Here is a 16238-nt window from a genome sequence, read left to right as displayed (position 1 = left end):
ATATAAGGGGCATTTGATAATTTTACTGACAATCATTACAAATCCGACCAACTATACGAGGATTCACTTTTCCTACAATCTCTCAAATCCTCTTTATCACTTGCTTTTAAGTCCTTGAAAACGAACACAATAAATCTCTCAAATTCTTTTCTTACAAATCATCTTAAATAGTAGATCCATTCCAAATGAACACAACCTTAGAGACATTATCCCATTCGTGTGATATGGAGAAGAAAAGTATATATTAGTTGTTTAAAATAAATATTACTCATATATCTATTAAAAATTCAAAACTTATTTAATTCTTGCAAAAATATTATAACAATTATTATTTTTTCTGTAATATTATTTACGTTTATCCCTGGCTAACACTATTCTTTTTATGGAGGAAGGAAATAATTTTCCATATAAGTGATAAAACTCTTTTTACAAATATTTGATAACTAAATGAGAGTTTGAACTTCGGATTATCGATGAAACTAAAAATATGTCTTAATTTATTTCTCACTTGGTGATAGGTTATAATATTATTTATATTTCAAAGATCACAAAATTACATTTTTAACAGTTGCTTACGGTGTTCAAAATTACTAAAATCGTTTTGTTATAAAGTATATAATACGGTATACTCCTTTAAAACACAAATAAAAATAAAAAGTAGACAAGTTTAATGGATTGAAACATAAAAAAATTTGAACTAATTCAACCATATGTAATGTTGCTATTCAACGAATATAAATATCTTTAAATTAATTCAAAGGTAAGCCTCATTTTCAATAAATATGATCAAAGATAATTTGAATAGTATACTATTTAAAACGAAATAAAAAAATATAAATTTAACTAAAATTTTGTAACGATCTTAACTAAGATCTTAAGAGTAGAATCAAGTACCTTTATTTATATTTGATTTCAAAAGAAATTAGCAATTGCATTTAGATGTGTTAGGTTAGATTTAGCCAATTGCATTTAGATGTGAAGACATTATAGTCAACATCTAATCCACACTACACATTGAAAGTTGGTACCACGACGGCGCCAACGAAGCTGCTGGCGGTGGCCGGTTTCAACTCTGGGGCCGCCGTTGATAGCTAGGTGGAGGCTGCTCTCCGAAGAAGGTATCCCTTTTGAAGAAGAATAAGGGAATCCACGTGGAAGTGAAGAAGAATAGGGATATTCTCTTGATCCAGTTTTCTACCTGCACCCCCTTCTATGTGTTGAAGAAGAATATATATATACTTTTTTTACATATATAATTATGTGATTTGAGCGCAAGTGTATAAGTATAGTTATGGTAAATTAATTCTCATTCTTTAGTAATTAACCATTGTGCTTAGAAAGTTAAAACTCTGATTCCCTAAAGTAGCGACAAGCATGATTCATAAGAATACAAATAAAATCATGCTTCTATCCTTATGATCCACAACTTAAAATTTGAACTTCTACCCAAAATCTAATTTTCTAATTAGAGGGAAAAAAAATCTATTCTAATACTTTTCAGTTTTTTTTTTTCCAAAGAGAAAATAAGATGTAGAAATGGACCACCATGATTGGGACATGTAAGAACGATTATTTGACTTGGTTCATCCAACCTATATTCCATTTTTGTCACTATACCCAACTTGAAGGTTTTCACGTGCCCTAATACTTGTCATTTTTTTTCCTTATAAAATGATTAAAGAGATAACATGTTTCATTCATAAACAAATTTCACAAAAGCTTTTATCAATATGAAACTCTTACATCGCGTCTTTGATTTCAAGTTAATTTTTTGGTTAATCTTTTAGTTGACTACATTTTATAAAGAAAAAAGAATTTTTCTTTATTAAACTTTTTTGCACATAATACAAATGAAATATCTTGCAAAAAAATGTGAACCAGATAAAAATGTTTGATTTGATTTTCGTGGGTTAAATAATAACAAAAAATTAAATATTAATTAGTGTGGACATACTTGACTTCAAATCAATTACGTCGCTTTCAAATTTACATGGTGCTCAGCCTTGATTTCACTTCTTCTATATCAATTTTGTTCACTAGCTAGATGAAGAGTTCTTCAGTCAACTTCACCACAATTAGTGTATTCGATAAAAGATGATTTTTTTTTTCAAGTGATGCTAAAAGTCTCTAATACGTATACGTTTCAGTTGGTTATAATTTGAAATTTCAAAGGTATATAATTTGAAAACCCAATTTATGAGGTGAGAATCTGTAAATTGAATTAAACCGGCTTTTAAGCGTCTTTTTATTATTGGGTTCAGTATTTTTTTTACTCTTCATATATTTTATTATTGAAATTTGTGATATATGATATGAAACTTTAATATATTTTTATTTTATAAACTTTAAAAATGAATAAAGATACTTCTTTTAATCTAATTTTTTAAAATATTAAATATATTTAATATATATTATTATTTGAATTGTTTACGTAATTTGATACATTTTTCATCAACATTCGGTTAGAAAATTCGTTTGACATCTCATTTAATATAATTAGGTTGAAAGAAATATATTCATTCATATTTTTTAAATTTAGAAATCAAAATATATCAAAATTTTGAAAAAAACAAATTTTAATTTTATCTAAAAGTAGTTAAATCTTTATAATTTACATGTGTGATTTATACTAACGGAAGTATTCTTTTTGTAAATTTATTATAAAGTTATGCTTTTAAATGTATGAATTAGGAAATATTTTTTATATATGTTCTTAGTTTTTCTAACTTTAATCCACACATTAATGAACATTTTTTGGTGAAATACAAATAAGATATAAATAATAATAATAATGTCAATTTCAACACATTCTCAAGCAATTCATTTTGTAAAAAGGTATTTTTGTAAAAGGATATGCAAGAAATTAAGGTAGCATCTTTTACTTACTCTTCTATTACCAAAAATTATGTTTTCTTTTTCCCTTCCAAAATAGTCTTGCTTGCGTGTGTTCTAAAAACATGAATGGTATGGTGAATATGATGTTATGTTTTTTAATTGAAAACTGAAGACAAGATAAGAAAGTAAGTTCCAAACGAGACAGAAACATTAATTAGTTTGCCGTCAGGTCATTGAAACTTAAGACATTTCGTAACTCAAAAATTCAGCTCAAAGGATATGATAATGATTGTGACTTTAGATGTTGTTTATTAAGTGCTTTTTTGAATTTGGCATTAGGTATTCCAAACAAGTTTATTAACTTTTAATTACTTTCTTTTACTATACAAGTTAATTTGAACGTGTTTGAGGCTGAAATGCCATAAATATTATACTTCAAATAGGAACAGATGAAATTTGGAGAGCAAAATTGTACATAACTTGCAAATCCAATTGACAACTTAAATCCAATTACAATGCATAAAGAAATAATATTTCAATTAATTCTATCTTCCAATTTTTACGTCAAACTCTTTCATATTCATGCAAAAGTTAAAACTAATATTTAAAACAATAAATGTCTAATTAGTATTTAATAGGTTCTAAACACGCTTAAACAACTTCTAAGGTTTGTTGTAATCATTGTGCTATATTTTAAAGAAGATACATTAGAGAGATTTAGTCATAACAATGAGTTATGAATCAATTTCTATACACTTTCAATTCAAAACTTTAATTAGTTTTATGTATTTCTTTTTATATGTTGTTAACTCTTTTTATTTATTTTTAATTAATGTGAGACTCAAATTGTTCTTCAAGAGTGAGTCTTTTTCATATTGATACATTTTTTTTAAGTAAAAGTTTTTTTAATTATGAGTATCTTAATTTTACTTTACTATCTTTATCATAACATTACACATTTTCCTAAACATCTATCTAAAAGAGTTTCAATACAAAAAGATTACTCTAAATCATATTCGTTTGAATTGGTTACCAATACAAACCATCATGTTTGATACAACTATATATTGACACATTTTGAAGGTTATACATAAGGAAAATTTAACATCAATGAGTCGTAAACAAACCTATACAAGAGATCATGACACCACCTTCAATTCAAATCCTTAAAGCAATGGTTTGTGAATATTTTTTTTATATGTTGCTCAACTTTCTTATTTTTTTATAGTTGATCAAAGAGTTCTTGAAACTTACTGAAGTGATTTGAAATGGAAAAATTCTTCCTTATCTCAAATTCATTAGAAATTTAACAAATACAACTTATTATTGTATGACTTAGAAGCATACAATGACCAATCTTTTACTAAGATTTTGGTAAAGTATTTAGTATCTATGATCACAAAGCTTCATCATTAAAATTGATATTCATTCTTCATTAGACAAAATCTAACTTCTAAATAGCAAATGTTCGAAGATATAATATCTTCACAAACAATAGTCTTTCGTCTTGATCTATCATAAATGATAATTTTTACTATTTAAAACAATTATCTTTGCATTTTTTTTCATCATTCAAGAAGATAAATATAATTCCAAAGTAAGAAGTCATGATATCACTCTGGTAAGGAAACAAAACAATCAAAAGTATCAAAGCATATAAATGAAATAATTCTCCTAATTAACTAAATAATTTAATTTTATGTTAGACATATTTCCATGGCATATGATTGTTGAACGTTAGAGGTGTAAGATTAGGTAGGATATCAAGGTTAATAATACATATTTATTAAAAAAAATCCTATTTTAATTTAGTTGAGACATTTATTTAAAAAGAAAATAATACTTTTAGTTTTTTTTTTTCCTTTTCAAAAAGATATTTCTTTAAATTTGTTGTGACTTTTGTTCTAACTTTTTTTTGGAGTTGATTCTATTATTTTCTCAATCAGATAGTATTAATGAGACATTGATATATAAAGTGAGTAACAACTTTAACCTATTAAAATTTCAACCGGGAGAAGATTAAGACTTCTATAGGTTTTTCTTATATTATGAAGCAATTCCCTCAAGAGAAACAAAAGTTAATTTTGGAATATTATTGTACTTTAGATTTGTTTAATAAAGTGAATTACTAGTGAAATAATACTTTGTTAAGAATTGATTAAATTTAAAATTTATACTAATCAGTAAATTGGAATTTAAATAACAAATTTAAATTTCACTAATGATCTGTATTTATATATTTGAATGCAATACTTTACATTAGCAATAACAAATTTATACATAGAATAAAAATATATAAAATAACGTGTTAAATTAATATAATATAATATAATAAAAAATCAAGATATAAAGACATTAATTAATATAAATGGTCATATATAATTTAAAACCAATTCTCAATTAAACAAATCAAATATACTAACTTGGTCTGATTTTCAAAACTATGATTAGTCATATATGTTTCTTTCTTTCTTTTTTAACTACGATTAGATGTGATTTGAAGATGAGGTCACAAAATAAAATGTAAATCTCAAAACTTTTGCCATCGTTACTCCTTATTTTTGTGAATTCAACTGTTATCATTGTTATGGATGCTGAAAAAAATATATGGATAAAATATCTTAATTAAATAGTTATGTTTCTAAACTTTTCTTAAAAGATTTCTTAAATTATTTTAATTCTACATTATGTTTTGATAAACTCACTGTTTATTTAAATTGATTTTTCTTCTTGTTAAATGTAAAAAATTTAAATAAGCTGAAGTTTAATATTAAAAAAAATCATAAATCTATTATTTAAAAATTTTGAATTTTCGTTACGAAATTTTATAACTAGGGTCAAAGTTTTCCACTCTCATTGAAGAAGACAAAAAAAAATGAATTGTGAAAAGACACCATACGAAGCATATTCCACCGTCCCATCCTTTTATTCCTTTGTAGCTTAATTTCGAGTGAGTATTGCGACATATGCCTCACACACTAGTGCATCCAATATTGGTAAGAGAAATTGAAATTCTCTACAATTAGAAGAAAATATGATAAATTTATTGATTATTTTAAAAATTGTATGAGTCGTAATTGTAGGTTGAAAATTTGATGTTTAGTAAATTCATTACGACAAGTGTAGTAGCAGAGAGTGTGTGTGTGAAGAGAGTTTGTAAAGAAGAAAAGTATTATGTAAAGAAGAATTAAAATATAGACGGAAATGTACAAAGTAGAGGTGTGGATTGTGAAATGTATGATGATTGAATCACACATGAGGTTGTTCCATGAGAAGGACTTCAATGGACCCTCTTATGATGATGAAGTTCCCCTAAGAAACTTTGCATCTCTAGCTAGAATTTCACAACCCCAAAAGCCAGAGCAATCCTTATAACCAAAAAACAGAGGTAAACACTTAGAAGCCCTACCCCTAAGGATTTATCCAACCTCATACTCTTCTTTGGCAATATCACAAGTGCCCAAAGAAGCCCTCCCATCAAGAACAAAATTGTCTCATACAGTGAAGGATCCTTGGGAATCACATAAGGGTCTGGATGATCAGACAAAGCTGAGAGAACAAGGGGTAACCCCAAACCCATCAAGGTATTGAACATTGGACCAGCATAGCAACCAGATATGGCCATTTGAACACCATCTGCCCCACCATTTAAGGCCATGGCACCATTGGCTATGAAGTCCCCAAGTGAGTTCCCCCAAGCTAGGACAGTTAGTCCTAGCACTGAAGGGCTAACCCCAATTATGCTCCCAATTGAAACCAAGACAGAAACTAGCTCGGCAGCAATTATGTAAGTCCATGTTACACTCATGGCAAAGCCACCAGCTAGCCAAGGAAACAAGGACTTGGTTGGTGGGCTACACCTATCAGTTGTCACGCATGCCATGTTGCCCAAAACTATCCCAATCAAAGCAGCTACTATGTATGTAACCAGGCTACTCCTTGAAGCCACGTTTTCACCTTGAGTGTTGAAAAGAACTGCAAGTAAAACTGGTGCTAATGTGACAGATATTACTGCAAATGGCTTTGACCACTTCTCCTCACTCACCACAGGAATTGTAAGCCTTCTTGGTAAGCAAAGAGGTAGTTCTAGCACTTGTAGCAACTTTCCAAAGTAGAGGCAACCAAAGAATGAGTCATCACCGAAAGTACTGGCTGGCTTTTGGTCCTTATCTTCAACCACCACTATCTCTGCCAAACTTTGTTTCTCTTCATCAACATAGCCCAACAAAGGTATGCTAGGCGCTGATGATTCGTCAGAAGACATTGAATATTGCCTTGCATTTGTTGTGTCCCCTCCGTATATGAGATGTGTGGCTGAGACAGCACAGACGTAGAGGAAGTAGATAGAAACATAGCAGATTGAAGCAAACAAAGTGATTTTACCGATGTAAATTATGATAAGGAGGATGAGAAGAGAGAGAAGGAAGAAAAGGACATCCCTGATGAAACTGGCCTTTTCAACCTCAACCTGATTTGGGCTAACCAGAATGCTTATGACCCCCAAGACAACACACGACACAAAGAAAGAACCTCCTAGGATGCTGTTGAGTCCTACGGCACCGTTGCTGGATGATCCTGAGAAAGACACAACGCTGGCAAAGAAATCAGGAGCGCCATTTCCCAGAGAAAGAAGGGTCACTCCTGCAATGGTGGGGGAGAGCCTCAAGATGTTGGACAAACCCTCCAAGGAACTGCAAAAGTAGTTGGAAGCCGTGTCACCCAACAGATAAAACAACACTACAAGCCACAAGGCAAGGAGGGCTTGTCCAAAAATTGGGAATTTTCCAGAGTTGCAGTAGAAGATTTGAAGATAGTTGATGTATCCCTTTGACCTGCACTCGAGATTAGTTCTGACATACAAACACTTGGAGTCAAAATCTGAATACTTGTGTATATCAGTGCAGCCTTCAACGCTGACATCTCTGAAGAGCCTTGCATGGTTGAAGATTGAGAGGAAAGAGGCATTGGAGTGGCCTTGAGAATTTTCGTTAGGAGGGTGGAGATAAAGGTTGAGAAGTAGACAGAAGAGGAAGATGAAAGCCAAGTTGAGGACAAGAACAAGTACTCTAGATTGAAGCTTGGACTTGAAGATGATGAAGGGTGCCATGTAGAGACTAGTTTGGCAAAAGCTATGGTGTTTGGTATTGTGTGAAAGTATGAAGCAAGAAACTAGAATCGGTGTCCATATGGTATATGATGGAGCAGTTGAAAGGACATGGAGGAAGAAGACATGGAGAGGAAATTTACCTCTGAACAAATGTTGCAGTACTGCATTTGGAGAACGTGGAAGAGAGAAGAAACAAGTTTAGAGATATTCCATCACAAACTAAACAAAAAGCCATAGTGTGCGTGATGGCGTTGCTTTTGCTATGTCCCATGTGAGGGATTGAGTTAGGTATAGTAATTTGTGTTTGTGTGGATGGTATGGGGACGTACACAGGGAAACGAATGAAGCCAAATTTCACTTACCAAAGTTTTCAAAACATTATAGATGATTTAAGTGATTGCTAACATTGTATTAAACCAAAGCATAGCGCACACACAAATAAAATAAAAAATGCACCAATCATTGCTACCAGCATCAATTTCCAACCTCAAATCAATACATCTGTTTCATGTTTCCGAAAACTTCTGTTACCAGAAAAAATATTTTTCATAATTATAAATTAATATATGTGAAAAAAAAGGATTATATAATTTTTTTTTGAAAAATAGTTTCAATTTTTTATATAAATTAATTTTATTTCTTGGAATAAACTTATTTTAGTTTTCTCTCGTATATTTTTACTGTAAAATAGTTATAGTTTTGTTTTCATAGTCTTTATCATTTTGAAAAGGCTTATCTATAGTATTATTCATTAAGATGTTTTTGAATCTTAAAATTGTGATAAGTAACTAGGATTTAAAGCAAATGCTATCTTATTATCTTGTTCCGAGAATATTATCGTTATCTTTAGGAAAAAAAGGGTTTATATTCTTTTAATCTTTTCGACCTTTGAGAGACTTCTTCCAATCATGTCACCTAGGAATCAATTTGAAATAATCTATAAAGGTATTGTTTTTAACACATTACAACTTCTTTCGAAAACAAAATTGTGACGAAGACTTTTTAACATTTCTTTTCCTTATAATCTATTAGAGCACGATTCAAGGTAAAATTGTCGTGAAATCATTAACCTTCAAAAACTTGAGATTGAAACCAGACTATTTGTGTATTTTGTGCATTTCTTTTATGCATACTCAAAAACAATATTTATGTAATAATATTGAGTTTAATTTCACTCAAATCGATTATAAGTTGATCCATGTTTTAGATATGTTATTCACGAATAAAATAATTATCAAGTAAATCAATGTTTCTTTTTATTAATATATATATATATATATATATATATATATATATATATTATAAATTTGATAGGTCTCCTAATATTAATTTTTTTAAAATAAGGAAAACATAATATTTATGAAACATATAATATTATTCATGATATAAATCAAAATTTATTTATAATAAGAAAACTCATTAATCATAAAACTCATTAATAATATGTATTAATTATTTATAGACTTAACAATATTATAAATATATGTCATCATAAAATATATTCACTCTAATATATTTTATTTATTTTAGTGTAAAAAGTCTTTATAGGTGAATTTCTTCTCATGCTGATTCACAATTTGGTCACTTATCAACAATCAACTCAATTTATTTGATAAACTGTTATGTTAAATCTAGTCAGAACGCGTGTATATATATATATATATATATATATATATATATATATATATATATATATATATATATATATATATATATATATATATATATATATATATATATATATATATATATATATATATATATATATATATATATATATATATATATATATATATATATATATTCGTATATACATTTACTTATTTATATTTAATGCTATGAATATTCTCTAAAATCCACATTGTTAATACATTTACATCATTTTCATTCCAATTTAAACAATTTACAATACACTTAATTAGTTAGGAAATAAATCATATTAAAAGTAATATTGTGTACTCAAAGGGATACGGAATATAATATGTATTAATCGTATGGTTAAAAAAATTATTATATTTAACTTCTCTTTTTTCAAGTACACACTGAATTAGTGTGTGCTACGTAGCTCACTGATTGATTTACAGGACCATGAAAAAATACAAGTGGAGGGTCGTGGGACCAGTAAAAATGTGAAATCATACCCGAGACAAAATTCTATATTTCTCTCTTTATTATACCTGTCATTTCTAAAGTTGAACCCGATTCCTTTTTAAAAGAATATCTAAATGATATATAATAATAATAATAATAATTATTATTATTATTATTATTATTATTATTATCGAAGATAATTCATTTATATATATATATATATATATCGATAACTTTTTGACAAGTATACCAAATCGTTCATGTAATAAAGTGAATTAAGTTAAGAGTATTGTTTTTTCAAGAAAATTAAGTCACGTTATTCAATTAAAATTGTTTATCAAGATCAATTACTAATGATAACATTTTTTATTTCAATTTGAAAATTAGCATGAAATTAACACTGTAAAAGAAATTAAAATTGAAAAATACGATAAAAGATCACTGGAATTGGTCTTTGACTAACATTACAGTAAAATCATGGACAACATACATTCTCTGTTCAAGCATTCACATAAGAGAGTATCGTGGTTTTATTCTTTAAAACAAGTTCTAAAATTATCTATTGAATTATTAATTCCTTAATTAATTCAGCAAATAATTTTGCATTAAATTCATATGTTGAGAATGACCAAAAGCACGAAGTTATTCCTAGTACTTTTAGTATCTTTTCTTACGTTTCTGGTTCTAAAAGAGAATTCTACTTGTGCATAATCAAAAGCAAGTCAAGAAAATAACAAGAACAAAATCATATATTGCACAGGAAATTTACATTAATGTATCGTCAAACAACCAATTTCAATGAACAGAAAATTTAGCCTACCCTAAACATCTCAAACGTACTCTTTTCAACAATTCTTTGTAGAAAATGAAGTTTTGATGTTTTGAAAGAACTTTTAAAGAGAATTATACTTGTGCATAATCAAAAGCAAGTCAAGAAAATAACAAGAACAAAAACATATATTGCACAGGAAATTTACATTAATGTATCGTCAAACAACCAATTTCAATGAACAGAAAATTTAGCCTACCTTAGACATCTCAAACATACTCTTTTCAACAATTCCTTGTAGAAAATGAAGTTCTGATGTTTTGAAAGGTCTCCTTAGTGTCTACTGAAGTCTTGCAGAGCTATTTTCTGTTTTTCTCGTGTAAGAAGATGGTTTCTCCTTTCTGTCACATCTTTTTAAGTCACTTAACTTAATTAATTCGCTCAGTGCACAAGCATGTGTGCGCTCTGCGAATTTTCAACCGGCTGCTTCTTTAACTAGTGTTATTCGCTTAGCGCACAGGTGATGGTGCGCTATGCGAATTTCTTCCTGTTGGCTCTGCGAATTTTGGCTTGCACTGAGCGAGAATTGGCTGACAGAGTCCAAATAATACACTTTTTTCTGTACAATATTTTACATAACAATCTACTCCCTATTACAACTTTTCACTAAGGAACAACATGAATAATTACAAGATTGAGCTCATTTATAAGTGTAAAAACAACTCTTTTTCACACTTATCATACATATATATATATGTATATATATATATATGTATATATATACATATGTATATATATATATATATATATATATATATATATGAGTTTGCTAACGCGTGTACGCTTGTTTTTCAGTTGATACATTTTAGCAATGTGTATCGAGTTTTAGTAGACAAAAATACCCTTATATATCATGGATTTTAAGTTTTAAGGTTAAGGGTATTTTAATAATTTTCATTATCAAAACTAAAAAAAAAAAAAGAAACCCCGAAACCCTTACTTACCTCTCTCATTCCTCTCAACCATTTCTCTTTCATCTCTCTCACTCCAATCTTTTCTCTGTCATCCCTACTGTAGCCCTAATTGAAAAAATCAGAAACACTTGCCGTTAAATAATCTTACAAAAAATGATTTTGTAATGAGTTTTCATTTTATAATTTTTGTCTTATCTAATTTTATCTAATTTTCACAAGCATAAAGGAATGGGTAAGTAACCTAAAAAAAAATCAGAAATACTCGCGGTTAAATAATTTCTTACAAAAAATGATTTTATAATGAGTTTTCATTTTATAATTTTTGTCTTATCTAATTTTATTTAATTTTCAGAAGCATAATGACATCAAAGGAATTAGTAATTGGCCTGGAAAAAAATCAGAAACACTCGTTGTTAAACAATTTCTTACAAAAAATGATTTTATAATGAGTTTTCATTTTATAATTTTTGTCGTATATAATTTTATCTAATTTTCACAAGCATGATGACATCCGAAGGAATTGGTAATTGGCCTGGAGGGTTATTTTAGAAATGATGATTCAACATATGCAGATGATGAAATTAGAGAGGTTAGTGAAGATAGTAAAATTGAAGAGATCTTGAATGAACATTTGCCTGAAGGTGAATATGTCAATGACTCAACTCTTTACAAAGGCAAATTCTTTAAGTGCAAGTGTTTCTGATTTTTTCAATTGGGACTACAGTAGGGATGACAGAGAAAAAGTTGGAGGGAGAGAGATGAAAGAGAAAGGGTTGAGAGGAATGAGAGAGGTGAGTAATGGTTTAGGGGGTTTGTTTTTTTAGTTTTGAGAATGAAAATTATTAAAATACCCTTAACCTTAAAACTTAGAATCCATGATATATAAAGGTATTTTTGTCTACTAAAACCCGGTACACATTGCTAAAATGTACCAACTGAAAAACAGGCGTACATGCGTTAACAAACCCTATATATATATATATATATATATATATATATATATATATATATATATATATATATATATATATATATATATATATATATATATATATATATAATTACTTTAAAAATTTATCACTTAAAATAGATGGATATCTAACTTGTCAAAATTATTTCTCAAAAGTATATGTAGTCTCATTCCAATTTTATAGGGTATGTTTGGCTAAAACATAATATAGTTTTTAAAAATTGAAAAGAAAATATTCACGTCTATTTATAATTAAAAAAATTTAAAGATCCATCTTTTTGGTTTAGAAGAAATGTTTTTAATATGGTATTATAATTTTATTTATTCATTTAATAATTTAAGTATACAACTCTTTAGAATGAATAAAATTGGTAGAATGGAAAATATAATCTATTTTATCAATCTTTTAGTTTTTTATATACCGTTTGAATGTTAGGTCAGAGTGATGTTTAAGTGGTAGTATTTACTCAAAATACAGAGTACAATTATTTGAGCATTCTTTTGGTTGATCAAGCGATAAAGTTTCACACTTAAGTTGTAATTAGGGTTTGAAAATCAAAATAATTTTCTCTCCTCTAAAACTCTTATCACTTAAATTACTTGACCAATAAAGAGTGTTAGATAACATAAATGAATGAATAGAAGATATTTCTCTTGTAAATAATTATTAGAAATCAATAATGTAAATAGGATCCATAATCATAGGGATTCACAATCATTGGATTCATAATTATAGGCTACGATTCCTCTTGTTTTGATGTATATATTGATGCTATCATATTAATGAAAATCTAATGAGATGATTTCTAACAAAGAGACACAATTTATAAGTGAATTGTGAAACTTTGTGGTTTGATGTACTAAGTCATATCACTCACTCGTTACATTGTTACATTAATAATAGAGTTAGTATTGATTACTTCTCCTCTAAGTGTTCAAGTAAAAAATGATACATAATCAATTATTTCTCTATATGTGTATCACTCAAGTTTTTAGATGGTACTTAATCGATACTCATAGCTAAAGTGAGAGTTTTGTTGCTAGTATGATCTTTATGTATCAGTATAATTTTGGATTTTTTTTTTGTAATTTTATTATATTTTGTGGAAAATAATTATGTATATAGTAGGAATTAAAGACAACATTAGTGGGAGAGTTAATTATCAGTGGACATTTAAAAGTTAATTTTAGATTTTCTATGTAATTTTATTATATTTTTAATTAAGTAGTTGAATAGTCACATGGAAAGATAAGAAAAAAAATTGGGAATTATTCCTGTTCTCGTGGTGGAATTCATTAGGAAGATATAATATCAATGAAACACGAGTCCAACTTACAATTTGGATAAGAAATTGACACCACCTTTACTTTAAGATTTTAAGGCAGTGAGTTTATAGGTCTTCTATCTTACAAGGTGTTCAACTTTCTCATTTCTACTGAATGAGAGACTTAGACTCACTTGATTTCCAACAATCTCTTTTTAAGAGTGACTTCCTTTTATATTGGTACACTCTCTATCAAGCAGAAACATTTCTAACCACAAGTATCTTAATGATGATCTTCTTATATCGTACACCTAGGATTCTTCACCCATATTGTATTCATTTGAGTTCGTCACTAATAACTATCATTATCATGTTTTTTTATTTTTTTTATTTTTATCTTTTATTGGTTTTTTTATTTATTAATTTTAGATAATTAAGGTTTTATTTAATAATTTGGAAAATATAAATGTTTGGTTTATAAATTTGTAGATAAGTGGAAATCACTAAAGTTGGTTACTTCAAGTACAAAATCAAGTACAAATTTTGTCTAGTACAGTTCGAGCCAATTCGCCCAATGAGCCAACCCACTTCACCTAGTGAGTAGTGTTTAACTTGCCCAATGAGCTCGAGTTTTGTAAAATTTATAAATAAAAGACTTTACATAGTTAAATGTAATTATTTTTGGAGAAAGGGAACTCGATCTAAAAGAAGAGAAAGTAGAGACTCATTCTGGAGGTTGAAGACATTCATCATTATTCTTTTCTAGTATTCAAAATATATAGAAGTAACTAACCCCTTATTCACGGGGTTGAACCTAATGTATCTTAACTCTTTGTAATTTAGTATATTTTCTTTTTATTACTCTTGTATTTTATTCTCGTTCTTAATTGCATGATAATTGATTGATTGAATATTCGTGGATATCTTATTATTTGACACAAATGCTAAAATCTAGACTAAGATAGAACAACTAATAGATTTAATCATTGGTCATTCTAAACATCCAAACTTAATGCTTAATGCGAATCTATGGTAAAAATATCTAAGAAATTAGAATTTTTATTATTAATATTTAGACTTGTTTTTAAGAAATTAGGACTTGTTAAGTTGTGGTGTGAATATTAGAGTAGGAATTGAAGGTATATTGTTTAGTATTTTTAGATTGAATTGAATTAGGAAACCCAACCGTGGTGAAATATTTACCAAATATTTCATTTAATCAATTTCATTATTTTCTACAAATTAGATTTATTTTATTCGTAAATCAATAATTTTCATTCCTCCAAAGTTTTTCACTTAAATCAATAAATAATTATAGTTTTTTAAACAATATGAGTAACTTAAGAAAACGATATCTGGATTTATTCACTTTATTACTTCTATGATTCGATATATTTGTCAATATCATAACAAGTTTTTGGTACCATTGTTGGAATTTTCGTCTTGTTCAATAAATTGTGTTTTATTTATCAATTTTGGTTTAAATTGTTTATAATTTGTTGATATGTTTTACTTTATATTTTCTAGTTTAAATTATATATAAATATATATATATATATATATATATATATATTAACAATTATTATTAATCTCCCAATGTTTTCTTGTTTTGTATGATAGGCAAGGTTTTGGTTGATCAATTACCTTACAATCTTGAAATTGAAATAACAATCCGAAAGAATAACATTATAGATTGAAGACTTTTCAAGGAAGTATGAAGCCTCGCCAAGAGAAATAGAATGTGTTTTATATTTATGAAATTTCTCTCATATTCAACCATCAAATCAAGAAGAAGATGTAGACATGGCCGTGGAAGGTCATAGACAACGTACTTTTGGAGAGTATTCAACATTTACAGGACTGTTGAATTTCAACAGTATTGTCAGGCCAGTGGAGAAAGTAACAAATATGGAGATGAAGTCTGCTCTTATTCATTTGGTGTAGTAGAGTCATCAATTCATTGGGTTATCTCACAAGAACTCATACACTCACATGGCCACATTCTTAGAAATTTGCAGGATGATCAAGATTAACTAAGTTCCTAACGAATTTATTCGTTTAAGTTTGTTTACTTTTTCATTGGCATGTAACGCAAAAGGTTCGGTTGGATTCTCTTCTTGAGAATAGCTTGATTGTTTGGGATGATATTGTTAAAAGAGTCTTCGTAAATTCTTCCCTCGATCAAAGGTGAACTAAGAGAAATAAGATATTTCTTCATTCCACCAAG

General features: G+C 28.1%; 1 protein-coding gene across 2 annotated transcripts; it reads right to left on the bottom strand.

Annotated features, from left to right (window-relative positions):
- Nucleotides 1-6005: 6005 nt before the first annotated feature.
- On the bottom strand, nucleotides 6006-8284 carry LOC108327899 (cation/calcium exchanger 1). 2 transcript variants are annotated; one of them, XM_052873717.1, is made up of 2 exons: nucleotides 8083-8284; nucleotides 6006-7526 (listed from the first exon to the last, which is right to left on the bottom strand). In XM_052873717.1, exons 1-2 carry the CDS (start codon nucleotides 8211-8213, stop codon nucleotides 6170-6172), a joined length of 1488 nt encoding a protein of 495 aa, XP_052729677.1. In that variant the 5' UTR covers nucleotides 8214-8284; the 3' UTR covers nucleotides 6006-6169. The 2 variants fall into 2 exon arrangements, with proteins under 2 accessions (XP_052729677.1, XP_017417120.1); XM_017561631.2 differs by having other exon boundaries at nucleotides 7668-8211.
- Nucleotides 8285-16238: the final 7954 nt, after the last annotated feature.

This window comes from Vigna angularis, chromosome 2 (genome assembly GCF_016808095.1).
Source record: "Vigna angularis cultivar LongXiaoDou No.4 chromosome 2, ASM1680809v1, whole genome shotgun sequence".
Taxonomy (NCBI): domain Eukaryota; kingdom Viridiplantae; phylum Streptophyta; class Magnoliopsida; order Fabales; family Fabaceae; genus Vigna; species Vigna angularis.
This window is presented reverse-complemented; position numbering and strand designations above follow the sequence as displayed.